Source organism: Cornus florida, unplaced genomic scaffold, assembly GCF_030987335.1.
Source record: "Cornus florida cultivar Cherokee Brave unplaced genomic scaffold, ASM3098733v1 CherokeeBrave_3.0.0_Hap2_Chr09, whole genome shotgun sequence".
NCBI lineage: Eukaryota > Viridiplantae > Streptophyta > Magnoliopsida > Cornales > Cornaceae > Cornus > Cornus florida.
Window position 1 is genome coordinate 91,576,624 of NW_026775579.1, and position 27,689 is coordinate 91,604,312.

Consider the following 27,689-nt stretch of genomic DNA (forward strand, 5'->3'; position numbering starts at 1 on the left):
GCCTCAACCCTGCTTATAAAGATGTTAATGATAGAGGACAGTGCATTCATCACAATAACAAAAAGAAAGGGGGAAATAGGGTCTCCCTGTCTTAACCCTCTCCTCCCCTTGAAGTAGCCCTTGAATTCACCATTAATTGCAATAGTGAAAGAGGGTGAGGAAATGCAGGCATGTATGAGAGAGATGAATTTACTTGGGAAGTGGTGCAGTGTTAGGCAACTCAAAATGAAATCCCATTTGACAGAGTCAAATGCTTTCATAAGGTCCACCTTAATGGCACATTTGGCTGGTCCATTATGCCTGTGGTAGCCCCTAAGTAGTTCATGAGCCAAGAGGATAGGATCAGTGATCTTTCTTCCTTGGATAAAAGCTGATTGAGAGCTGTCAATGATGTGTGGTAAGGTGGATTGGAGCTTGGTTGCAAGCAGCTTTGCAATGCATTTATACACTGTATTACAGCAAGAGATTGGCCTGTAATCATGTATAGATGATGGATTTTGACATTTTGGGACAAGTGAGATGTATGTATTGTTTGCTTCTGAGAGTAGCTTTCCATTGGTGAAGAATTCAGTGATAGCTCTAGTTACTGATCTCCCCACAATTCCCCAACTCTTTTGGAAGAAAGCGGCATTGTATCCATCTGGGCCAGGAGCTTTGTCCCTATTGAGCTTGAACATGCATGTTTGTATTTCCAAAGGGGAAGGGATTTCATCAAGTATTTGCTGCAGATGTGATGGAACTTGGACATTAAAAAATACCTGCAGTTCAGAGGTGAGATGAGTTGATGGAGGGGAAGAGCCTAGTAGCCTCTGGAAATGACCCACAATTTCTGTAATGATCTCTTCTTTGTAATCTTCCAACAGTGAAACTCCACCTTTGTCTTTGTTTCACCCTAAAATATTACTATTCAAAAATTATTTTCTTTATTTTTCGGTATTTGGGAGACTCCAAGTTTAGTAAATTATTTTTTATGTAAATCATTTTACCCCAAATAATTTATAAAATAAATTTCTGTAAGTTATTTTTCACAAGTTACATTGAATTATCTAACCATTCATATTCTTTTTGAATCCATATGTTTTTCTAAAACTAATATTTTTTAGTCCTCCCAATTTAAAATTTTAATCTTCGATCTTCTATGTTTGTATACATAGAGTGAGAGGAAAGAGAAAGAGAGACAAATTTGGGTTTGGTTGAGGAACAAATTTGAGTCCAAAGCATGTTTTTCGTATAGAGAGAGTGAAGCAAAAAAATAACTAAAGAATGAAAGAGAGAAATAATTTAGTGTAGAACTAGATAAAGTATTTCACTCTATAACACTTTTTCGAAACACCACCCAAATAAAGCGCTATGTACAAGAAAAATAAATTGGATAATGTGTTTCCCAAATGCTCATACGTACCTACTAACTACCTACTAACGTATTTGATGGATTCCATCCATTCCCAGTAGCCCAAGTGAGTACGTTGTACTCCTTAACTTAATTATTTCCATGTTCAATATCACAAATTTAATCGAATACAGAGCTATTGTCCCATACGTGAACTCCTATATTTTAAAATAAGATATTAGAAAAAAAAAAATTAAATTTCTAATATTTCTCATTAGAAAACTAATATTTTAAAATATATAGTCAGTCCCAATATATATATATATATATATATATATATATATATAGTTAATACCCAAGTCCCTGATGCCGTTCCCCGTGATGATGGATAGGGGAATGAATAAGATAAAAGAGTTAAAAGATAAAGAAATCAGCAGATATATTCCAGGAGTGGTCTATGGATACCGAGCAGAACTATTTGAGGGGAATTGTCATGCAACGGTCTAATTTTTGAAAATTGAATTAGAATATGAAAAGTAAAATGAATACAAATGATTGTGTGTTAATTCTACTCTACTTTAAATTTTTAGGTCCTATTATAATCATTCAGCTTATTATAATTTAAAATTAGATCTATATTTGAATAGAAAGTAAAATGAGTATATATAAGATGCGTTTGGCTCCATGAAGCCTAAATATTTTTTCACTAAAATGTTTAATAATGAAAAAAATAAATTTGAGTATATTTTAAATGTTTATTTTAAATTAGAATTGAATAGAATAAAATAATTACATATATAAAATAACTTTTAATTTTTGAAATTGGGGATAGCTTTAATTATCTTTGTTCTTTTAAATCAAAAGGTTAAATCTAGCTAGCTGAGTTCATTTGACAGGCATAACACTTTGCACGCCGAAAGGCTCGAATTTCAAAACGTTATTTCACGAAACGTTTTGTCCAGATCTTATCTTCGTACTAGTATAATATAATTAAGGGTAAATGCATTAAACCCCCCTGTATTATTAGGGTATGTGCAAAAAATCCCCTGAACTATAAAAGTTACAAAAAAAATCCCTGAACTATTGGAGTATGTGCAAAAAATCCCCCTGAATTATATATATTTTTGCAGTTTACCCCATCCGCACGAATTAATTGACTGAAAGGGACGATGAAGCCGAGGAATATGTGGCTGGGATCGGAGTGGTAGATGTCGTCTGAGGAGTGTTTGGATAAGCCAAGGAATCTGTTGTTGGGATCAGTGGGTCTCCTGTCATAGCTCCATCATAGTCGTTGTACCACCCGCCAGATCCGTCGGCCATATATATCACACTTCTCTGCATCGTTGCGTCAGCCCATCGTCGTCACCGCCTTATCCGCTATTCAGCTCACCTTGCTCGTCGGTCCATTCCAAGCTCGCCGGCCCATTCCGCCATCTCTATAACCGAGCACACCGCTGTCCGTGTTTCGAGCACACAGTCGTCCACAGTTCACCGTCGAGCCCCCTTGAGCTCGCCATCGCCTCCACAGTTCACGGCAGAGTTAACTGAGCTCTCACCATAGCCGAGTCCTCCACGCACAATCCGTTATCATCCGAGACCGAGCCATCCAGCCGACCTCGGATTTCTTTAGTCTCTTCTCTTTTTCTCTCTAGCTCTCTGTTTTGGGTTGTATTGGGTGAAAAATATCTTTTGGCGGGAAAAAAAAAAAAAAATGTAAAAAGTGTATAAGTTAAAACGACACAGTGTGTTATAAGGATAAACTGGTCTTTCAAAATTTTCGGTGCCGGAAGCTGATGTCATGGGGGTAAATTGCAACAAAATCATAATTCAGGGGGGTAAATTACAACAAAATCATAGTTCAGGGGAGTTTTTTGTAGTTCAGGGGGGTTTCTTGCAAATGACCAATAGTTCTAGGGGGTAAATTGCAACAAAATCATAGTTCAGGGGAGTTTTTTGTAGTTCAGGAGGGTTTCTTGCAAATGACCAATAGTTTAAGGGGGTTTAATGCATTTTACACTATAATTAATTATATATGCAATGAATCTCTGCCATGACAAATTGACAGACAATGGGCAAGTACTTCCCAATTAATGACTAAAGTATCGCATTGAGAACCAAAAAGTTAAATAAAAGTATGCGTTATATATAAAAAAATAATTATGGACCACGTGGTTTCAAGGCACATCGTCTAACTAAAAAATGGAAAGCTTGCACGTGGAATACCTCGAATTTCATAATTAATGTGATTTTACACAATTAAAGTAGGTCCAGATATGTTATCTTCGTACCATAATGGAAGCAAGTTTTTCTGAATTAATGAATGAAGTATTATATTGTTGGATAACAAAAATGTACAAAAATCAATGGATGTTTATGTTATAAAAATAAAATGGACCATATGGCGAGGTACATCATCTTTGACTAACCAACCACAATGGCTGAAACTACTAGCATAAATAGAAACACTTGGCTTTGTCAATTTTATGCTCTCAATCTGTTTTTCAATTGTGATAATCTCGGATTTTTGAATGCGGGTTGGCCAGGCCCACGCCCGAATACCCGAGGATATTAAAACAAATTGATGATAAACGAACACAGAGTACAAAAGAATAAAGAAGAATAAATAAAATGCTGACAAAAAACTAAAATGATAATCTAATAATAAACCTCAGAATATATTTCCATTAATTAATAAACTCTTCTGATACAACTGATCCTCCAAAATACAACTCGGGAATTCATATTGTGTGGACCCCTAGAAAATCCAAACTAAACAAATGACAGCAATAACTGTCTAAATCAGGAAACTGAATCATAAAGGAACTCCTATGTAGCATCGGAAGAATAAAGTAGACTGATCCCTGCTCAGCACGAACAACCTCTACTCCTGACGAATACCTGAAAAATAATAGTGGGTCAGGCCCACAAACAAGTTCTACTCTACTACAGTCCAAGCAGAGATCCGATACACGTATACATCCTAGTCAATCCAATAGTAACTAGTAGTCCATATATATATATATACACACACACTAAAGGAATCTCACTAGACTATAGGGTTGTCTCAACCTGAATAGTAGGCAACATACAAAATGCACATATAGTGGGCATGAATACCTAGACCTACCAGGGTACACAACTACACTATATCTAGCTACACATCCCTGGTGATATACGCACCCTAACCACTGATCTTGAGACTCAAGCTCATATCATGGCACCATACTTATATATATATAATCTAGTAACCATTCTATTCAGTATAAATTAATCCTCCATAAATCATTTAACTTATTCAGCTGACCTGACTTGAATATAAGTAGGACTTAACATTTTAGTTAATCCATTCCCTTATATAATAAATTAATCCTCCATAAGTCATTCAACTTGTTCAGCTGACCTGACTTGAATATAAGTAGGACTTAACATTTTAGTTAATCCATTCCCTTATATAAAATAGGTACGACTTAACTGATAAGTTAATCCGTCCCTAAAATGCCACCGTCCCATATCGGTGCATTAAACCACACAATCTAACAATTAATGTAACGATTAAGGAAATACATCAAACAATCTAGAAATAACTATGATAATATGATATCAAGTTATCACAAAATAGGAATGACTTATTATTTATTTAAACTTCCTATATCATATGTCCTACATAAACTGAATCTTATACATATGATGATATTTTATTATACCGTCAAATAAGCATTCTCCATATCCAATTCATCCTACACATTTAATCTCAATTGCTAAAACATATTAAAAGATTAAATTCATTCGTTTGTTTAAAACATTTAACTAGTAAGCATCATTATGATTGAGTCTATTTAAATTTATTTAAACTCAAACCTAGTTCCTATTTAAGGTTCAGAAATTCTAGGCATGTTTCTACGTTCCATCATTCTACAGATATGAAAAATACATAATTTAAATATGTAAAAATTCACACCGGAAATCAAATCAAAATCATGCATTTATCAATTTATAACACAAGAACAGATATGAACCAAATTCAAAAAACCTATGTTCTAATCCAATTAAACATGCATAATTATTTAATTTTATGTGTTTAATAAATTCTGAAATTTCCTAGGCATGTACAGAAACACGAATCAAAGGGAAAGAGATAAAAGAAGAACTTGCCTTAAACTTTCGGATCGAAAGTTAAACTTCTTCTTCCTTGATTTTCTCTCTACAGGGTTTTTTTTTCCTCATTCCCTCTTTAACTCTCTCTCTCTTTAAAATATATCACGTGAATATTTCTAACCCCCTTTTACAACCTATAGCTATATATTTATAGGCTAAATAAAATAACCCTAACCCTTTTCCCAATCCATGACAACTTAAAAAAAAAAAAAAATTAAAATATTAAAAAGGTAAGTAAAATATGTTACGTATATAATTTATGTATATGTTTATTAAATAAATAAATTATACACATTCCATTATGTATTAATGGATTATCCAATAATACTTAAGTTACCATAATATTATAAAGTAACTTAAAACATAATACGTATCAAATCTATGTATATTTTTATTATTTAAATATAAAACATATACATCAGATTAAATATTACTACCTAAGTTACCATAAAAGTAATTAATAACTTACTTTCCCTTTTTTATATATTAAAAAGGTAAGTAAAATAAGTTACGTATATAATTTATGTATATGTTTATTAAATAAATAAATTATACACATTCCATTATTTATTAATAAATTATCCAATAATACTTAAGTTACCATAATATTATAAAGTAACTTAAAACATAGAACGTATCAAATCTAAGTATATTTTTATTATTTAAATATAAAACATATACATCAGATTAAATATTACTACCCAAGTTACTATAAAAGTAATTAATAAATTATTTTCCTTTTTATATATGTATATAATATATATATATATATATATATATATATATATATATATATATATATATATATATATACATACACAACTATCCATGGGTAATAACCCATACACATCCAACCTCCTATCTAAGTAGTCCATGGGACCCAATTGGTTGGCCCATTATTACTAACCATAACTATAAAAGAAAAATAAAATAAAATAATAAAAGAAAAGAAAACATTTAATTTACAATTAATCAAAACACCATTTAAGCACATAATCTAATTAAACAATTAACACATAGACAAATACAAATAATACATAGACACATAATCAAATAATCAAGTAATACCTAATTCAATAAAATACATAAGCAATTAGTCAAATAATCAATTAAATAATTAAAAATATAATTAAAACAAATAAATAAATACCGAGACTATCCTTTTAAAATTAGGGTATTACATCAATGGCTTCTTTCTTCCATCATTTCCTCTTCTTGGTTCTCCTTGTTGTTGCTTCATTTTCTTTCTCATTCTCACGTGGGGCGTCACCGTCCCCAAAGCCCCGCCAGAGCCTAATATTTCCCATAAAGAAAGACAAAAGTGACCCTCCAGTACTTCACTTCGGTCGACATAGGAACTCCCCACAACTTGGTGGACAGAGTGATTGATCTTGGAGGCCGATTTGTGTGGTTAAACTGTGATATTTTGCACACAACATTCGGGAGGCCAATTCAGTGTGGCACCTCAAAATGTAAAGCCGCGAAGGGCTCTGTCTGTTTGTATTGCGGTGGACCACCCAGCACCTCGTGCACAAAAAACACTAGTTGCGGTGTCTACCTTTACAATCCCATCTTTAGCTTGCTCCAGTCTCATTGGTATCGCGAGGATGTGATGTCTGTGTATCACACGGATGGTAAGTTTTATTTGCTCCAATCTAATGTGCCTAGCTTCCTTTTCTCGTGTGTAGATTCAGATTCGACTCTCTTTAGAGGCCTTACTCAGACTGTTGGGATTTATATGCCCTGGCATAGCAAATTCCTATCTGGATTATAGTGACATATGTTCCTGACGTTTCTGAAATATTTATGCTATATACAATTGGTGAATTCAATGTATTATGTTTCGATTCATTATAGAATTGAAAGTATCCACTCGATTACAAGGGATATTTATATATGTATGTGATGGCGATCAATACATGATTATAAATAGTAATCATAAATTATTTATAGTCGGTAATTATGGATTGACTCATAATTAATTAAGACTTAAATTGAATCCGCGTTAGGTTGAGATATATTGTGGGAGCCGTCGTATACAATTGCTCCCTATCACCGTCATGACATTTGACTCTTAAGTATGAGAAAAATATAAACTCTTTTATTAATTAATAATTATTTTGATTTATTCGGCGGATTCTTCGGGATCCTTAGATCTACACTTTGGGTAGTTATATAATTAATAGTTAGAGGATTATATTTTCAATATTTGCATCATTACTACTTGTATTTATTTTGTATTGATTATGGTTGATCACAAAGTAAATTCGAAGGTCTTCGTGTGTTTTTAGACAAAATGATTTATTATATATTTATTTATTTAAATTATTATTTTTGTCAAACAAATATTTTATTGTGATCGAGCCAGAAATAATCAAAGGTACCAAAATAAATATATTAATTAAGTAGTCGGATTGATGGCTTTATTTATCCGATAACTAATTATGCATAGAGGGGTCAAAGTGCAATATTGACTTAGAGGTTATTTATTATTTAATTGGAGTTCAATTAATTTCTTTTAGTGGAGTAGAAATTAATTTATGAATTGATTGAATTGGGTCCATGAATCGGGCCAATTATTAATTCATTGTAGCCAATAAAATAACAAGCCTAAATGATTCTCACTCATAGCCCAACTTGATATTGGAATCATATTAGATTTGAGACATGTGAATTAGAGATTGAGAAGGATTTGTTATTTGATTTTCTTCATCTTTATGTTGTCTATAAATATACATGGTCTATGTATATTTTAGGGGTGATTTTTTGGGAAGAAGGAAATAGGAACTTATTTTCTCTCTCTAAAAAATTAGGGTTTATGTTCTCATCTAATGGAGGCTCCCACAAGCCTAATTTTTCAAGGTCATTCATGGAGGCATATGAGTGATTCCTAAAGGCAAAACAATTAACAAAAAGATGAAGATTCTAGGAGAATGCATCTTGCTAAGGGATCTACAATAAGTGAGAACATTCACTTTAGATGAAAGATTTAAAGGTTTACTCAGACCTTTGATGTAAGTATTCAATCTAGTTTTATTGAATGAGACATTATATTTTATTTTTACATAAAACTTGTCTCTATGTGATGAATCAAGATCTATGAATCAAAATCTCTCGAAAAGTTTTTAAAACTTGCACGTTTCCCAACAGTGGTATCAGAGCATGGTTTGATTCATTACTAGAGATCATGTTTTTATCAAAATTCATCATTCATGGATCCAAAATCATATTCATATATATTTTTATTGATGTATGTTAATATATGATTTAATATATTGATATATGTTGATGCATAATGATGTATGTATAATTGTGAATGAATGATGATGTGTGTTTGGGCCATGGATGAAGCTTATAGATTATTTGAATGTAATTTTATCTTTGGATGAATATAATTAAGGCTTTGATTTAGCCGTTTGAAAGTTCAATGATGTAATTTAATTTTTTCCATTGTATTTCAAATTGTAAATATTTTTAAAGCCGTGTAATCTTCGTCAAATGATGCTATGAAGCTTCAAGAAAGTCCAAGAGGGTTAAATTAGGCTTCAGGAATTTTCTGGAATTTTTCTGAAATTTTTCCGAATTTTTCTGGAATTTTTTAGGGCTTTATTTAATTTTTTCTGATTTTTCTGCAATTTACGGCGATTTTCCGGTCGCCAGAGCTTCGCCGGCGACAAGTACAGCGCTGGAGGAAGGCTATGGGATCCAGTGTGGCGCGGCACACCTTAGTACCATGCATCCGGATCAGTAGCCATTGATCAAGGGATGCGGCGGGAAGCTATCCGGTGTAACGCAGAGACAGTGCGCACCATGAGCACCAATAGCCAGGCGTTTGAGGAACATGCGCTTGGTCAAGCCGGAGCCAAAAGGCGCATGCCGGCGCGTACGCGCCGGTTATTCCCAGACACGCGTACAAGCGCGTGAGACTTGCTGCAAGGCCCCACCTGCGCGTGGGGGCGCGTGACAGGCGCTAGGAACCTTCCTAAGCGCGTGCTGGCGCGTCCGATTAATTTTAAGGCATCCAATTGTGTCAGGTGGCACGTGGGGTCAGGTTACAGCCTCCTGCGGGTGTTTGCAAGCCGATGGAAGACCCTTGCGCAATTCTTAGAGCAATTAAATGTTAAAAGTTGATTCCATTGGCCATTTTATTTGCTTTATCTGTTATTTGTTTATTTATCTGATGCATGGATTAGATAATTGTTAATTAATTATTATTCATGCATTGAATCCATGATATTTAATTAAATGACTTGATTTATATTAATTAAATTATGAAGATAAATTGGATTTGATTGCTAATTAATTTGAGGGCATTTATTGGGAAACGAAAAATTATTTTTTTGTAAATTATTTTTAAAGTGTGCCTCAAATTAAATATTAGTGAATCGTTTAAAGTCCAAATATTTTCTAAATTTAATTGGATTAAAATCAAGACGTTTTGCATGCATTATATCATGTAAATGAATAAAATGAAATCCTTAATTATAAATGATTAAAAATTGAGTGGGAGCGGGAATTTTTATACATTGTCCCATGGCCTTCGTTATTAAAACCATTGTAATTAGATCTTCAAAAATAAGGCCCCACGCATGATTTGAAGAGTCTTAATATTACAAGAATGGTTGTCTCATGAAAATAAGAATATTAAATGTTCATTGTAATTAGATCTTTAAAAATAAGGCCCTACGCATGATTTAAAGAGTCTAGATTATAATGACAAGATATTTAATATTTTATTTTTCATTAGAACTTTAATAACGTTATACACTCAATCTAAAATCAATAGTGTAATACCCCTAATTTTAAAAGGATAGTCTCGGCATTTTTAATATTTATTGTATTGCATTTTTCTTTATTTTATTGTCTTAATCGCATTTTTAGTTGTTTTATTGTTTTTCATTTGTTTAAATTGGTTGTATGTGCATTATTTGGTTTAATTAATTGCTTAATGGTTTATTTGTTTAATCAGTCATGTTACTTAATATGTTTTTGGTAACTATTTATATAATTTTATTTATTTATTTAATTGTGTTTATTTAATTGTTTAATCATTTTTATTTAATGGAAATTTAAATTTAAGGGAATTTAGTTTTCTGCTTTTTACGTGAATTTAGGGTTGCAATTTACATGGGTGGCCGACGTAGGTATTTATCTTAGGTCGGTTTATGGGCCGAGATGGGCTCTGGCTTTAAGGTTACATGGATTAGGGTTTAATCACTAAGCCTATAAGTATGTGTGTCACAGTGGTTTAGGGTTTTAGAATAATTAAATGTAATTTCTGTAAAAACAATAGAGACCGTGGGATACAGAGGGAGAATAGAGAGAGATAGGAGAGGAAGGATAGGTAGAAGCAAGGTAGAAGGAACGTGGGTTTGTGGAACAGCAATGGGGAATTGAACGGGCAATACAGAACTGGGAATTTAGAGTTTCAAGTCTGAAACTCAAAGGCAAGTTCTTATCTTCCTCCTTCCATTTGGCTTGTGTTCTATGCACCTAGACAGTCTCTAAGAGATTAATTGGCCTTAAACTGAACCATGCATGTTTTATATATATGTTTTACTTGATTGTTTTATCTGTGAAAAATTTATTTACAAAACAATTATAGCACGTATGTTTTCTTAACTCTGTTTTGGCATAACGTCTCACTGTTCTAATTTTTATTTTGAATCTTACTGAAATCAACCAAGGTCTGATTGGATACTAGATGTAATTTAAGACTTCAAATTTAAATTGGAGGAAGAACAGAGGGGTTGGGATAAAACTGATGTCGTAATTTAGTTTCAGTGTTATTCTTCAACAAAGCTAGTTTAATTGGCTTGATTAAACTCTGTAATTGTTTTCAAAATTATTGTAAACAATCTTGGGGAATGCTTCTAGACTAAATTAAGAGTCCTAAGATTAGTTTTTAGAGACCAACAGAGTAGTAGGAATTGATCAGAGAAGGAGCGGACGGACTGAAACGAAGCAACGGGGACAGAGGCTCTCAAAGGAGGTGAGAGCCGGCTCCATGGATGTGGGAGCCGGCTCCCACAACAAGTAGAGCCGGCTCTAGGAAGTCCTAGAGCCGGCTCTAGGCTGGAAAAAGAGCCTGCTCCAAATTTTGGTGCAGGCTCCCTTTTTATTTTTGATTTATTTTAAGTTTTTTTTTTTAATTTTCTACGTACTATGTTCATTGTTGGAGCATGGAGACTATTTGAGTGAATTTTGAACTTTACAGAGGGATTAAGGAATGAATTTTGAGTGTTATTAAGACCCTAAATTGATTAAAGTTTAATTCTAAATTGTCAGGACAAACAGTGTAAAAATTAAGGCATTTCCTATGTTGTTAACAAATGGAAGTTGAATTAATTGTTGAATAAAATTTCAGCAATTTGATGGAATATAATGTATTTATAAAACTTGTTTTAGAATGCATTCAAGTGCATGATAAGGTCATTTAATTATAAATTTTGATCTATGCATGCTTAGGAGGCTAGTTGCTGAATTTGTTAAATCGTCTCCTGCAACTATATGGTTAAATGCTTGGATTTAAATTGCTGAAGTTCTAAATATTTTTCTGCAATTATTTGGATGGTGGTTTTTGGGTCTGTAAATTATTGAACTGTTATATATGTTGTAATTTACCTGGATATGGAGGATTGTATGTACCGGTATAGGACGGTGACATACTAGGGACGGTTTAGCTCAAAACGCATAAACCTAACCTAATGGATTAATAGAATGGATTGGAATATATCGAATCCTAATTGTGACTAAGTCAGATCAGCTGTAACCAAGTTGGATGACTTCCTGGATTAACGGATGGTAGTTAAGTCGTATCAATTGAATAAGTTGAGTGACTAACTAGTTTGTTTATTGTATGTCAGTTTAATAAATAGTTGAACTGCTTACCCTGGTTTTGGACGGACTTTATATATATGTTTATGGTACCACAAGTTGAGCTTGAGTCTCAGACTCGTTGGTTAGGGTGCGTATATGCAGTGGATGCGTAGCTGGTTATAATAGGTTGAGGTGTACCCTATTAGATTTAGGTACTCATGCCCACCTTTGGGTGCGTATTCGCATGTTGCTTTCTATTCAGGTTGAAACCCCTATTATAGACTAGTGAATGTCCCTTAGTGTGGATATATTTATACGTATGGACTAGATAGATATTATGAGGTGTCTACGGTGTATCTGCGTATCGGGTCACTGTATGGATTGCAGTTAGATTAGAACTTGCTCGTGGGTCTGACCCACTCCTTTATTACTCTTTTCAGGTACAGGACGGTTCCAGCCTTAGAGCTTGATCGTGTTTGTCGAGGACAGTCTCACTTTCATCGGATTACGTAGGACTTCCCCCGATGTTTCTAGTATTATCTATTTTCAGTTTCAGTCTCAGTTGAATTTTTAGTTAGGGGTCCATCAGTGGATTCCCAAGTTGTAACTTTGAAGTTTTGGAGGATTGGAGTTTCAATTTTCAGTTACACATGGAGGATTTTAGTATTATTGTTTCTTTCAGTTTTATTCTATCTTTATTGTTCTTTTTGTCATCTGTGTTCGTTTTAAAATACTTTAATTGTTTGATATCCCTCGGGTTTGGGCTCGGACCTGATCAACCCGCGTCTCGGATCCGAGGGGTATCACAAATAGTGTTAGCTCCCCAACGGAGTGGTCTACACTAGGTGATTTTAGAAAAGCTAAACATAATCGGGAATCATTTCATATAGATAGACAAGGCATTGTCTTAAGAGATATGGAGATGATGGGATTTGTCCGCCAATAGCAATAATGAACTTTGCCAACCGAATAAGTTATTGGCGTATTGGTTATCCGATTTTTCATGCAGTGGTTAAGGGACCCACATACTATTTTAATGGAAGTGCTCGCTAATAGTAAATGAATCTCAACAATAGTAATAATGAACTCCTCCAACATGATAAGTTATTGATATATTGATTGGTTGATTTATTATGCTACAGAGTTGAGGGACCCGCATTAATTAAAAGGGATTGTTCACCAATAATGATAATGATCTCTTATTCGATTGAGATTTATTATATTATGTGGTTAACAAACTCATTTTAATTTTAAATATGCATGACGGTATTAATAATTCACCTTGCATATTGTATGAATGCATTTATACTCAGATTAATTATGTCTAATCCAGTTTATCTGCTTGCTTACATATTCAATGTAACTGGACCTCATTAATATTGACTGGGAAAGAAACTTAGATATTTTATTCACAACGTAAGGGTACAAATGTATTTACTACTCCTAAACCTAATCTTTTTACTTTAAGATACCCAAGAGAACATTAATGCTTTGAATAGGTGAAATAAGGCAAATGAGATGACTTGGTGCAATATTCTAGAGTTTACCTCGAATACGCTCCAAAGCTAACATTTACATTATTTTATTTTCTTCAAGTATCATGTTAAATATCAATAAGATATTTTGGTGAGATTAGATAGAGAGTATGCCAAAGTACTATGTCAGACTTGAATAGCATCAAGATAGCCTAAGGAACTCTAGTATGAAATCGAATTTTGGAAAATGATTGTTTATTATTTAAAAATTAGCTGGAGATCAATAGGGCTGATTTGGGTGGTAAGTTTCAAGTTGACATGATTATTGCCTTGTTACCAAACTCGTTCGACTCTGTTAGAGTGAACTAAATAAGGAATCAGTTTGAGTTCACACTCGCTGATATTCTTATAGAATTGGTAACAGATGAAGGGATAATTAAGAGTATGGGTGTTCCTATCAATCTAACCTAGTCTATACCATCTTCTTCTAGGCCCAAGTGGACGGGTAAAGCAAAGAAGAAGGATGATAATAGGACTAGGCTAGCACAAAACATGGGTATCCAAAAGGTTAAAGGGAATAAGGCAGTGTATGTTGAGGGCAAATTAAATTGTTTCTTTTGCTGCTAACGAAGACACTAAAGGACGAACTGTCTAAGCAATGACGTGGTATAGGAAAATATATATTTAATCATTGAGTCATGTTATGTGGTTGTATCTATTAATTCCTGATGGATAGATTCTGGAGCCACTAAATATTTTTGCAATTCGTTGCAAGGATTTCAGGAATCCAGAAGCCTCGATGATATGGAATATATTTGTACTTGACCTGATGTCAAGGTTATAGCTAAGTCAGTGGGAGTATTACATATGAAATTGGAGAATGTGAGGATATTAGTATTAGAGAACTATTTTTATGCACAGAAGTTAGACGCTATCTTATTCTTGTTTTACTTGTGGTTTATAAAAACTGTGTTGTTATTTTGTAAAACTGGTTTTATAAAATTGAATAGATATGCGATTGATTCTGGTGCATTGAAAGATGGTTAATATACTATAATCATAAACTCTTAAGATTTGCAGGATGTAGAAACTAATGTTGCATCTTCTAAATTGAATGTTAAGAGAAAAATTGTTATTCCTGATTCATTGTATTTTTAGTGTCTATTTTTGGGTTGTAATCAGTCAAAATGAGATTCAAAGATTGGTCAAAGAAGGTTAATTACCTAGTGAGGCAAAGGAGCCTAAACCAAACTTGTGAACCCTGTTTTGAAGGATAGATAATTCTAAGGGCTTAATCAGCCAGATGAAATAGACATAAAGGATAATTGGAGTCGGTACACACTGACACGTGTGGTCTTATGAACATCCAAGCAAGATTACTCACGTTTTGGATAAGTTTATCTGATGCAACACAAGTCTTAAACTCTTGGTATATTTTGAGAAGGTCAAGACTGATGTGGAGTACATATTAGGTAAACTTATCAAGACACTTTGATCTGATCGAGGATATGAGTATTTCTTGGGATAGTGTAAAGACTATATGGTCAATGAGGGTGTTATGTACCAGTTTTCCGCAATTGACGCTAAATGCATTTAGGTGTCAAATAGGAATAACATAATTCTACTTAACATGGTTAGATCTATGATCAGTTATGCCACATTATCTCTTTCATTTAAGAGTTTAGTGTTAATGACATCAATGCGCATTATGAACTGCATTCCATCTTAGTCTGTCTCAAGGATACCGTTAAGTTGTGTTTTTGACTAAATCTTAGTTTGAATTACATGCACATATGGGGTAGTCTTGCACATGTGCGCTTGATATGGACAAGTAAGTTGGAAACAGATCATACGCATGATAGATTTGATAGCTACTCTAAAAGTCACTAGGACGGATTATTTTATGATCTCAATGATAAAAGTTGATTGTTTACACTCACTGTTTATCTATAGGAGAATCATATTATGAATCACATACCTAGTAGCATAGTGTTAGATAATATGGAATGAGTACCAGATGTACCACATATGAACACACTTAGTATAGAGATTTAGAATTATAGATGAATTCCCTATTGATGCGTCAGCATCATCTAGTACACAGATTCCTGCATCGGTACATTGATGTAGTGGGAGGATTATTATCCAATCCGACAGAATCATGTTTTTAGGTAAGACCATTATGGACATCCCTGTTAAACATAAGTTGGACCCAGTAAGCTACACGAAAGCGTGAACCGATATGGATACAGATCGTTTTGGCAAGTTACTATGAAATCAGAGTTGGAATCTATGTATTCTAATAAATTTTGGGATCTTGTAGAACTTTCTAGTAGGGTGATTCCTATGGAAGGCAAGTTAATCTACAATAAGATACCAGAAGATTTCTTAGTGAATTAATCATGAGTATACAAGGGAATGTCATTATTTTTCTGATTCTATATATATTGATGACATCCTACTCATTTAGTATGATGTGGAAGTTTTGTCATCAGTAAAGAGGCTGTTGTTTAATTACTTTTAAATGAAGGATTTTCAAGATGTAAGCTATATTCCTAGGATCAAGCTTGAGCAAAATCAAGTTAAAAAGGAAAATAGGCTTATCTTAATAATCCTACATTGATAAAGTTTTGACTAGGTTTGGTATGCATAACTCAAAGAATGAGTTCTTACTTTATTGATATGGATGGCTCTCTCTAGTAAGTAGTTTTTCAAGACTATCAAAGGAGATTGAGCAAATGAGACTGGAACTATATGCTTTGGCATATGGAAGTCTTATATATGCCATAGTCTATACCAAATAGGACATCCGCTACATAGTAGGGATAGTCAGAAGATATCAATCCAATCCTGGACTTGATAACTGGTCTGTTGTGAAAAATATCATTAAGTACCTAAGGAGGACCAATGATATCATACTCATTTATGGATGTGATGATATGGTCCTAGTCAGGTATGCTAGTTCTGATTTTCAATCAGAAGTAGATACAATGAGGTTCATGACTTAGTGTATGTTCACTCAATGGAAGGGAAATCAGTTAGTAGATTGTTAAGCAGATTTCAACTGCTGACTTAAACCTGCAGGTGGAGTACATTACAGCCTTAAAGGCGGCAATGGAAGCCTTTTTGGTTTGATCTCACTGATTTAGAGGTTGTGGAACATACTACCCTACCTATCGAGCTATATTGCGACAATAGTGCAGAAGTAGTCCAAACCAATGACCCAAGGTTCCATAGAGGAACAAGATACACTGAGAGGAAGTATCATGTTCTACATGATATTGTCCGGCAAGAAAATGTACTCGTGGCTGGAACATTGCATTGGAACACAACTTTGTTGATCCATTAACAAGGGTGTCATTGATCAATAATTTTGATCGTCATCTGGATAACATTGGAGTTAGATGTAATTGGAATTGGCTATGAGGGCAAGTGGGAGCTGTTGGGATTTATATGCCCTGGCATAGCAAATTCCTATCTGGATTATAGTGACATATGTTCCTGACGTTTCTGAAATATTTATGCTATATACAATTGGTGAATTCAATGTATTATGTTTCGATTCATTATAGAATTGAAAGTGTCCACTTGATTACAAGAGATATTTATATATGTATGTGATGGCGATTAATACATGATTATAAATAGTAATCATAAATTATTCATAGTCGGTAATTATGGATGGACTCATAATTAATTAAGACTTAAACTGAATCCGCGTTAGGTTGAGATATATTGTGGGAGCCGTCGTATGCAATTGCTCCCTATCACCGTCATGACATTTGACTCTTAAGTATGAGAAAAATATAAACTCTTTTATTAATTAATAATTATTTTGATTTGTTCGGCGGATTCTTCGGGATCCTTAGATCTACGCTTTGGGTAGTTATGTAATTAATAGTTAGAGGATTATATTTTCAATATTTGCATCATTGCTACTTGTATTTATTTTGTATTGACTATGGTTGATCACAAAGTAAATTCGAAGGTTTTCGTGTGTTTTTAGACAAAATGATTTATTATATATTTATTTATTTAAATTATTATTTTTGTCAAACAAATATTTTATTGTGATCGAGCCAGAAATAATCAAAGGTATCAAAATAAATATATTAATTAAGTAGTCGGATTGATGGCTTTATTTATCCGATAACTAATTATGCATAGAGGGGTCAAAGTGCAATATTGACTTAGAGGTTATTTATTATTTAATTGGAGTTCAATTAATTTCTTTTAGTGGAGTATAAATTAATTTATGAATTGATTGAATTGGGTCCATGGACCGGGTCAATTATTAATTCATTGTAGCCAATAAAATAATAAGTCCAAATGATTCTCACTCATAGCCCAACTTGATATTGGAATCATATTAGATTTGAGACATGTGAATTAGAGATTGAGAATGATTTGTTGTTTCATTTTCTTTATCTTTATGTTGCCTATAAATATACATGATCTATGTATATTTTAGGGGTGATTTTTTTGGGAAGAAGAACTCTCTAGAAAATTAGGGTTTATGTTCCCATCTAATGGAGGCTCGCACAAGCCTAATTTTCCAAGGTCATTCATGGAGGCATATGAGTGATTCCTAAAGGCAGAACAATTAACAAGAAGATGGAGATTTTAGGAGAAGACATCTTACTAAGGGATCTACAATAAGCGAGAACATTCACTTTAGAGGAAAGATTTAAAGGTTTATTCAGACCTTTGATGTAAGTATTCAATCTAGTTTTATTGAATGAGACATCATATTTTATTTTTATATAAAACTTGTTTGTATGTGATGAATCAAGATCTATGAATCAAAATTTCTAGAACAGTTTTTAAAACTTACACGTTTCCCAACAGAGACTACCAAGGGGATGGTAGGTTTCGCAAGGTCTAATACTGCCTTACCTACGCAGCTAGCATTGGCATCCAAATTGCCTAATAAATTCGCTGTTTGTATTCCTTCTTCAACTGAAAATGGATTTGGGACAATTTTCATTGGTGGAGGACCTTACTATATGCCTCCTTATCCCAATGACATGTCTCATTCACTCATCACCACTCCTCTCATCACTATTCCCGTCAGCAGACCTCCCGTTCTTACACGATCAGGAGGTCCTTCTGCTGAGTATTTCATTGGTGTGAAATCTATTCGGGTGGATGGTAAGCTTGTGCCTCTCAACGCTTCCTTACTAGCCATTGACAAAAATGGAATTGGCGGGACAACGCTTAGTACCGTAGCCCCTCATCCCCTTTTGGCTACTTCAATCTATGAGGCTGTTATCAATGCTTTTGTGAAGGCGGCTGCGTCTAGGAAGATGAAGAGAGTGAAATCTGTAGCACCATTCGGAGCGTGTTTCAGCTCCAAGACTGTCCTGGTTAGCACCAACACTGGACCGCCTGTGCTAACTATAGATCTAGTGCTGCAAAGCAAGACAAAGTATTGGAGAATTTATGGTGCCAACTCGATGGTGAAAGTTGGGAAGGATGTATTATGCTTGGGATTTGAGGATGGAGGATCAAACCCAATCACTTCAATCGTGTTGGGTGGCCATCTATTGGAAAACTATCTACTGGAGTTTGATCTAGCTTCCTCAAAGCTTCGGTTTAGCTCTTCACTGCTGCTCAAGAATACAACTTGTTCCCAGTCCAGAATCTTTTAAATTAAGAGTTTTTTTTTTTATTTTTTAAATCGAATAAGGATATGCTGGTTTAGTTCAAGATTAATGCTCATTTTATTTAAAAGCATGCTGCGTTTTTTGTTTTGTCCTTTCAAAATGTAAGGTTATGCTACCAAGTACCAATCTATATTTTAAAAACTTACAATTTGATAGTCTTCATTTATATATGGAATATGATACTTTTGGAAGAATGTAACTATATATATATGTATATATATTCTTTTAAAATGCATGTCTTTCTTGTCCAATAACGTAAAACACAAACTTCACATGCATATTCCTGTTGACATATAATTTATTCACGTGAATAAATTATTATAAGAGGTCATATGTGATGAGAGTACATGTTGAATAATTCTTTCTAACAGTTCAAACTTATAAAATAACTAGTGGTTAATTAAACTAAAGTTAACAATCGATTTCACAAGAATAAAATGGTAATGTGAATCACTGGACATTAATATCATGCTCGTTGACAATATCATATAGAAATTTGTGATGAACAATATTTGAAAGAAATTCAACCTACATAATGGTATGTTTTCTGTTTGATAGTTTTAATTTCAATAACATCTTATATTTCTATTAATGAGAAAAATGAGTTATCTTAGTCGTGTTCACATGAAATTTCATAAAACCGCGTGCACCTATATACTAACAAATAAATGACCAAAACTAACAAAAGTGATCATTTCCTCCCATTCTCGTACATTTTCTTAAAAAAATGTACATTAAAAATTATAAAAAAAATTAAATTTAGATATTAATCTCCATTGAGTATTAAAATTGTATATTATATATGTTAATATTTTTTACTATAAATAAAAAATTTATAACTATTCATTATATAAAATTACTAAAGTACTTCTCTGTTTCGATTATTATAATTGTGTTTTGTTAAATCTTGTAAGATTTATTTAATTAATATATATTTTAAAAATATACATATTTCATCAAGTTAACAATGATATATTTTTACCAAAATGGAATGGAAGTATTCAAAAAATATTTTATAAATTAAAATTATTTACAATTTGAAACAATTAATGTTTCTAATATTAGTTTTCCATAAACAATTGATAATGTAAACCATTGAAACAATTGTTAATGTAAACAATTGCTCTCAACTTGTTGGATGGAGTCATTGATCTTTCTGGCCTATTGGCATGGCTTAACTGTGATGAATATATATATAAGTCATCCTCCTATCGCCCAATTCGGTGTGGTTCTTCAAAACCCGCGCGCAGTCCCTGGTGCACCAACCACCGTCTCACGTTATAACCCCATCCTCAAGAGGTGCGCAAGGACGATAGGCTTGGTGAGGATGTCATGTCTGTGGATACAACGGATGGTAAGTTTTATTTGCTGCAGGCCAATGTGCTTCATTCATTTCCCCTTCTCGTGTGCACCTACATCTCTCTTGCAAGGCCTTGGTAGTGGTATCAATGGGGTGCTAGGCTTTGCAAGGACTCAAACTGCCCCGATTTATACTCAAGGAGATCCTTTCGATGAGTATGTCAAGCATAATTTATTTGCTTCTTTGAGAGCACATTTTATACATATGAGTACTGATCTTAGGATCGATGGAGTCCTTTATCTGATTGGAATTCAAGCATGATTATCGATTCAGTTAATTAATTCCGTTCAGAAGTAGGATTTTTCTTCTTTGATCTACAAATTGTTGAAAAGAGGATTTGATCATGCTACGAATAGAACAGAATATTCGAAAGTGTTCGTGTTCTACCAGCCATTCGTCTACAAAAATTTACTAAGACTAAAGTCGAGAGCGTTTAAACGAGGAACTGTAAAGTTAAAGATTTTCAACAACTAGTCCTTGGTAAAATGAAAAGAGTACAAGTAAACTTTACTTGTATTTTAGTTATTGCTTGTGTATTTATTTTTAATTTTATTTTGATAAATTACTATAAGTAAAAATCACAAATTGATTGTATTTCTCAAAGCCATTTCGTGCATGTAATGCAACTCATAAACTCTCCTAATTTTTTTTTCTCTTTTTTGTGCGTTTTAAAGACACTAGAAAATCACTATTAAGGGGGGTTAATGAACTCCTCCTCATTCCCCAGATCCCTGCTTTTCTTCTACTTTCTAAACCAAACGCAAGTTAAAGGTTCAATCTTCTCCTCGTCTTTCTTTTCCTTGCATTTTCATCCACCACCGAATCAAATTGTTGGAGTATTAGATAAATTAGAATACAATCAAAATCAAAAGGTCAGGTACCAGAAACTTCACGTGTTCCTATAAACATGTAATTTATTTACGTGAATAAATTATTTTAAGAGGTTAACTTTTTGGCATGCTAGACCAATCTTAGTTCTAGAGGGTTTGGCAGCACACTTGGACGCGGAGTGCTTCGAATTGCAGAGCGTGATTCCACAAAAGTTGGTCCACATCTTATATATATATATATATATATATATATATATATATATATATATATATCTTTATATTATAATATAGTAATGAATTTATTATATAAGGCATCTCTGCCACGACAATAAGCAAGTATCAATTTAATGAACCAGGTATTAATTATATATTAATCAAAAAAAAAAATCAATGGAAGTAAGAGCATGTTTGGAGGATGTTCTACCATGTTCTATTCTCTTCCTTACTGTGCAAATTGTTGAGGCCCAAAACTTGTTTGGCATGGTTTGCATTGTTTTCAACAGTGCAAGAACATTTTGCAAGAATGGGCCAATTGTTGGAACAAAAAATCAGTGTTCTTGCCTTGTTCCCAAATTGTATCGGCCCATTTTAATACGGCAAGAACAAGCACCAAACTTGTTCCATTTTGACAATTGCTATAAAGATATCGCAGAACACTTTCTAGGGTTCACGCAGCAAGGCGATTCAGAGGCGATTCACAGTGGTCTTCTTGTCACTGCAGTGAGGTTGAAATCGACGACACTGAATCAGATCTGAAGGTCGTCTTCTTGGAACGAAAGAGTTCATCGGCTTCTTCTTCTTGTTTTTGTTGTGCTCTGTCTAACATTTTTGACGTTGTTTGAAGATCGGGCTTCAAATCGACCATGTTTGTATGAAGATCTGACCTCTCTCTGTCTCACCTATACTGTAACGACCATAGCTGATGCCAAAATTTTAAAAAAAATTCGGCAGAACCTCCCCTAAAAATGGGCTTTCAACAACCTGTCCCAATACACAAAACACATAAAATCATCCAGCATCCCATTCATCCGTTCATTATACATCAACATAGTTTCTCTCATGGTGGAACATCCACACACCAATTAATCTAAATTAACATAATTACAGTCCCAAAATACATGGTTAAGATTTAAAGTTCCTGTCTTACAACGTTACATGACACAATTGCATGGAAACATATACCATAATTCCATTAGTTTCATTTACATCAAACAAAAGATAAGTTCGTTCTTAAGTTACAAGACCATGAATACTAACTTAGTTACATCTCCACAACTATGAATATACATAAAACGGTCAAAATACAAAATAGCAAATAACCTTCTAACAACTTTCCAGCTTGAGGTGGATTGTCGTCCACCGGTTCATTTCCAAGACCTGAAAAAAATAATATAAATAGTAGGGTGAGTATAAAGCTAAGTAGGTGACACTTAATACACAATTCTTGTGTCCTTGTAAATCCAAAAAAAGCATAGGCCAATGGGAAATAGGGATCATGCAATATAGGGAATTAAAATAATATACACGTCAATTCCAATTATAAACCATGCAGTGCAATGAAATGCAATGCATGCTAATGTCACTCCCCATTTTCATTCACAAAACCATCACTTTCAAATGTTAATACAGCCCGCCCTTTGGTAACCCCGCCGCGACACGAGAGGAGGATTGACTATCGTCCCTAGACCTTTGGTAACCCCGCAGCGTCATCGAGGGGCCCAAATAGCTCAACCACGCTAGGGCGACTCCCTAGTCCCCTCTAGGCTATATTAACCTCTGGCCCGTTGGTAACCCCGCAGCGACCGGGTTTATCAAAACTATTTGACAAAACTCTTCTCCCAAAATTTCCCCCATTTTCATTTCAAGACAAATTCTACCATTTCATGCATCCCAATGACATGTGCATGGATGTACATATAATCTCAATATTATGACAATGGGAAATTTGGCACAATCTAAATAAACATGTTCTCATTTGTCATTTTCAGCATGTTAACACATAGTGGGCATGATAAAGCAACATCTAAACATATTTTACATATGAAACAAGTCATAATCAAGCTCTTGAAAATTCTCTAGACATCATTCATACAATCATAGATACAATTAACTCTCAATTAAAAATGTTTGACACAACAAGGAGGTGTAATTCACAATAGAACAAGAAAGAAGTGGATTAAGATGCCCCTACCTCAAAATGAGCAAAATCCCTAGAAACAGGTTTTTAAATTTGAGCTCCCAAAGAGGACCAAAAGGTAGAATTTCTGGTACTAGCACGTAGAGCTCGTCGTGCTCGTCGTTTTGCCTCAAACGGCTCTCAAATCCACCAAGGATTGAGAGAGCAATCAAGATTTGAAATTGTAGAAGAAAAAGAAAAAAAGAAAAAAGAAAATAAAAAGGAACAGAGAGGCTGCGGGAGAAAAGAAAACAGAGAACAAGAAAAAATGAAAAAAAAAAAACGTGGCCTTATGACCACTTTACAAAAGCTGTGAGTCCCACCTTTTTTTTTTTTTTTTTTCTTTATAACTTACAGACATTACATTCTCCCCAACTTTAAAAGATTTCGTCCCCGAAATTAAGACATACCTGGAGAAGAAAACAACTCTGGATACTTGGAGCGAACCTCCTGTTCGAGCTCCCAAGTAGCCTCCTTGACTCCGTGGTGTCTCCAAAGGACTTTCACCATTGGTATCGTCTTGTTCCTCGACACCTTTTGTTGTGTGTCAAGAATCTGAATTGGTCCTTCCTCGTAGCAAACATCTTCATCAATGTCTACATCAACCCAACTCAAAATTTGAGATGGATCTGGCTCGTACTTCCGTAACATTGATACATGGAAAACATTGTGGACCCTATCCCACTGTGGTGGCAAAGTAAGTCTGTAGGCAACCTCTCCTACATGGTCCAAAATCTAAAATGGTCCAATGAATCGTGGCGACAACTTGCCACTTTTCTCGAATCTCATCAATCCCTTCCGTGGAGAAACCCGAAGAAAAACGTGGTCTCCCACCTCAAAGGATAACGACCGTCTCCGCTTATCCGCATAACTCTTCTGTCGGCTCTGAGCTGTAAGTAACATCTGTCTTATCAACTTAATCTTCTCAGTAGTCTCGAGTACAATGTCAGGTCCTAAGGCGGCTGTCTCGCCTACCTCAGTCCAACAAACAGGAGACCTACTAGGGTCTACCATACAACGCCTCAAATGGAGCCATCTGAATGCTCGCCTGATAACTATTGTTGTAGGCAAATTCAATAAGTGGAAGGTGATCCTCCCAACTACCACCCAAGTCAAGCACACATGCCTGGAGCATATCCTCTAAAATCTGGATAGTACGCTCCGACTAACCGTCAGTCTGTGGATGGAATGCCGTACTCAGATGCAACGCTAAGCCAAACGCTGCTTGAAGTCCTTCCCAGAACTTCGAAGTGAACTTAGCATCCCTATCTGACACAATGGTTACTGGAACTCCATGTAAACTTACAATCTCTTTCACATAAAGAACACCAAGCTTCTCTGCATCATCTGTTGCCTTAATAGGCCAAAAGTGAGTCGTCTTGGTCAATCTGTCAATGATGACCCATACGGACTCATTGCCCCTTCGTGACCTTAGAAGACCTGTCACAAAACCTTATCTTCAGATGTAGTCCATGGTTTGAGGAAATCATCCAATATGTTTATATTAACAAGAGAATGATTTGTCATAAAAAACCAAGAAACAAAAGTATAACCATTTTGCGTTCTTGTAGAAAGTCATAAAATTGAGTTTTAAAAAGCTGTAATTGATTTTAGTCAAAAGCTTTAAAATACCAATTTCGGAATTCTTTATATTGATCCTGTTGAAATTCAGTATTAATGGCAATTCTATCTGGGACAAAATCTATTAAAACTAATATTCATGAGGGTCATTTATGTCTGTAGGATCATCAAATTGATCCTTGACAGATTCATTTCCGATTCCCATTTCTGATGGAGTTGGGCTGAATTCAATTCCAAATTGGCGACGAGACATACCTATTGGTGCTTTCTCGTAGACTTCTCTTGGAATTTGATTCTGAGATTGCTATATTCCTTTCAGCTTGAGGTGATTGGAACCAACTACTTCAGGGAGATCTTCCTTTCTGTAATCCGACGATACCGAATGGCGAGAAGGAGGACAAGAAACATGATAAGGAAGATGACTTCCTTTAGATGATGTAGATCTGGGTAGATCTAATGATTTTCTGAAATTTAGAAAAACATCACCATCCTGGTCCCGAATAACACAGTCCAAGCTATGGTTAGCAATGGGCTTGGCTGGTACTGCATTAGAAATTGTCCAATGTTCAGGAAATGTTATTTCACTCCAAGGAATCATCTTTTTTGTGGCAACATTTGATGTGAACATATTGGTATCCCATAACGCTGTTACTCCTTTAGAGTCCTTGCGTATGGCATTTGGACACAAAGTATAAAGTACTTTGTAATGGATGCGATAAATAACACTTATCACTTCCGATCCAGGTAAATAATCATACCCATAGGTCTGAACATGAAGACTAACTGCTTCATGGATATTTTTAGCTGTTAGAGATAAATTCAGACTAGGATAGACATTAAAATAAACCGGTCCATGACATAGACTGGTTTCCAATGCACCCATCAAAGAAGGGTGAAATTTCAGACATCGAGCATCCCGAAGGGTTGCTTGAATACAAGCATCCATACCTAGCAAGGTTAAAGGTTTAAAAGCAATTTGAATTAAACCTATATGGATGTACTTATATTTGTGCATGTGCCTCTGAAGGTCACGGGAAGACAACAATCTAATCATTGTGTCTTGAGTACTTAATTGCATAGTCTGTTCCATGGTCTTGACAGTCCATAGATCAGTGAGATTAAGCATTCCGATTTTGTAAATGCTCTTAGCACTTACTGGAGGAATAGTCCATCTGTTCAATTTATTTTGAACATTGGTCCATTCCACTAATTCAATATTTTTTATCAATTCTGAATCCTGATTTTCCTGTACTCCTGAAGAGGAGAAAGATGGTTTTAACATGTCTATTAAATATTGTTAATGCTTTAAGGACTGCATAGTATAAATATTATAATATTATATAGTGAACAGTAAGTTACTATTCTGTCATCATTCTGCTTAAGAGAGATTTTATTCCTCGTGTGTCAACGATTTACTGGAAACAATACCCTGTGCAGCAATTTAATGCAAAAAGCGGGTTAAACATTCCAACGCGACTTTTGGACGACCCATAATTGAATCTGGTTTAAATATAAGTTAGACAGAAAAGTAGTCGTGTTGTTCATTACATAAGTATAATAATAATCATGCTACCAGTACCTAATAAGCATTAACAATAGAAAATTAAGCCAACATTGGCTCTGATACCAAAAGAGTTGAAGGATCGTACAACACAGAACAATACAACAATAAACAATACAACAATAATATATGACAAAATATATGACAAGAATAAGTACAACAATAAGAAACTTAAACAGACTTACAGAAAACATTCTTTATTGAACTTCCAAACGAGTACAGAGAAATATTACAAGAGGAGGAAAAGAAAATTGAAAGATACATTGAAGGGAAACTTTCTATTTATACAGAAAATGGACTTGAAATTAACATTTTGAAGTCCGCATAGTGCATGGGATCGTGTACTTGAATAATGCAGTCGGTCGGCCCCTCACTAAGTGCTGTCTCCTTATCTGATGGAAAGTAGACATCTTTGAAAATTTTCAAATGTTTATAATGTTGATCTATTGATTTTAAAATCATACTCATGGTTGGAGAGCGCCTTCAGTTGTAGAGAGAAAGGAGAAATATGAACTAAATTTACAGCAAATGAGTTCTTATATGTTTTAACTAAAAAAAAAAAAAAAAAATTGAGTTCTTATATGGAAAGGGGATAAAACGGTCATATGTAAGGGTATTTTTGTCATTTAATGCAAAACTAAAGTGACATGACCCACTAACATGCAATATTTAAATAGTTAAGGGACTAAATTGATCAAAATAATACTTCAGGTATCTTACAACTTTGAAATAGTTC

General features: G+C 34.2%; 1 protein-coding gene across 1 annotated transcript; it reads left to right on the forward strand.

The window, feature by feature from the left end:
* The first annotated feature begins 18,641 nt into the window (after positions 1 to 18,641).
* LOC132273140 (probable aspartic proteinase GIP2) lies at positions 18,642 to 19,549 on the forward strand. The gene has a single exon (XM_059774165.1). It carries the CDS (start codon positions 18,642 to 18,644, stop codon positions 19,428 to 19,430), a length of 789 nt encoding a protein of 262 aa, XP_059630148.1. The 3' UTR covers positions 19,431 to 19,549.
* The last annotated feature ends 8,140 nt before the right edge of the window (positions 19,550 to 27,689 follow it).

Excerpts from the sequence above, each read along its gene's own strand:
- LOC132273140 (XM_059774165.1), top strand. The coding sequence starts at position 18,642 with ATGGTAGGTTTCGCAAGGTCTAATACTGCCTTACCTACGCAGCTAGCA.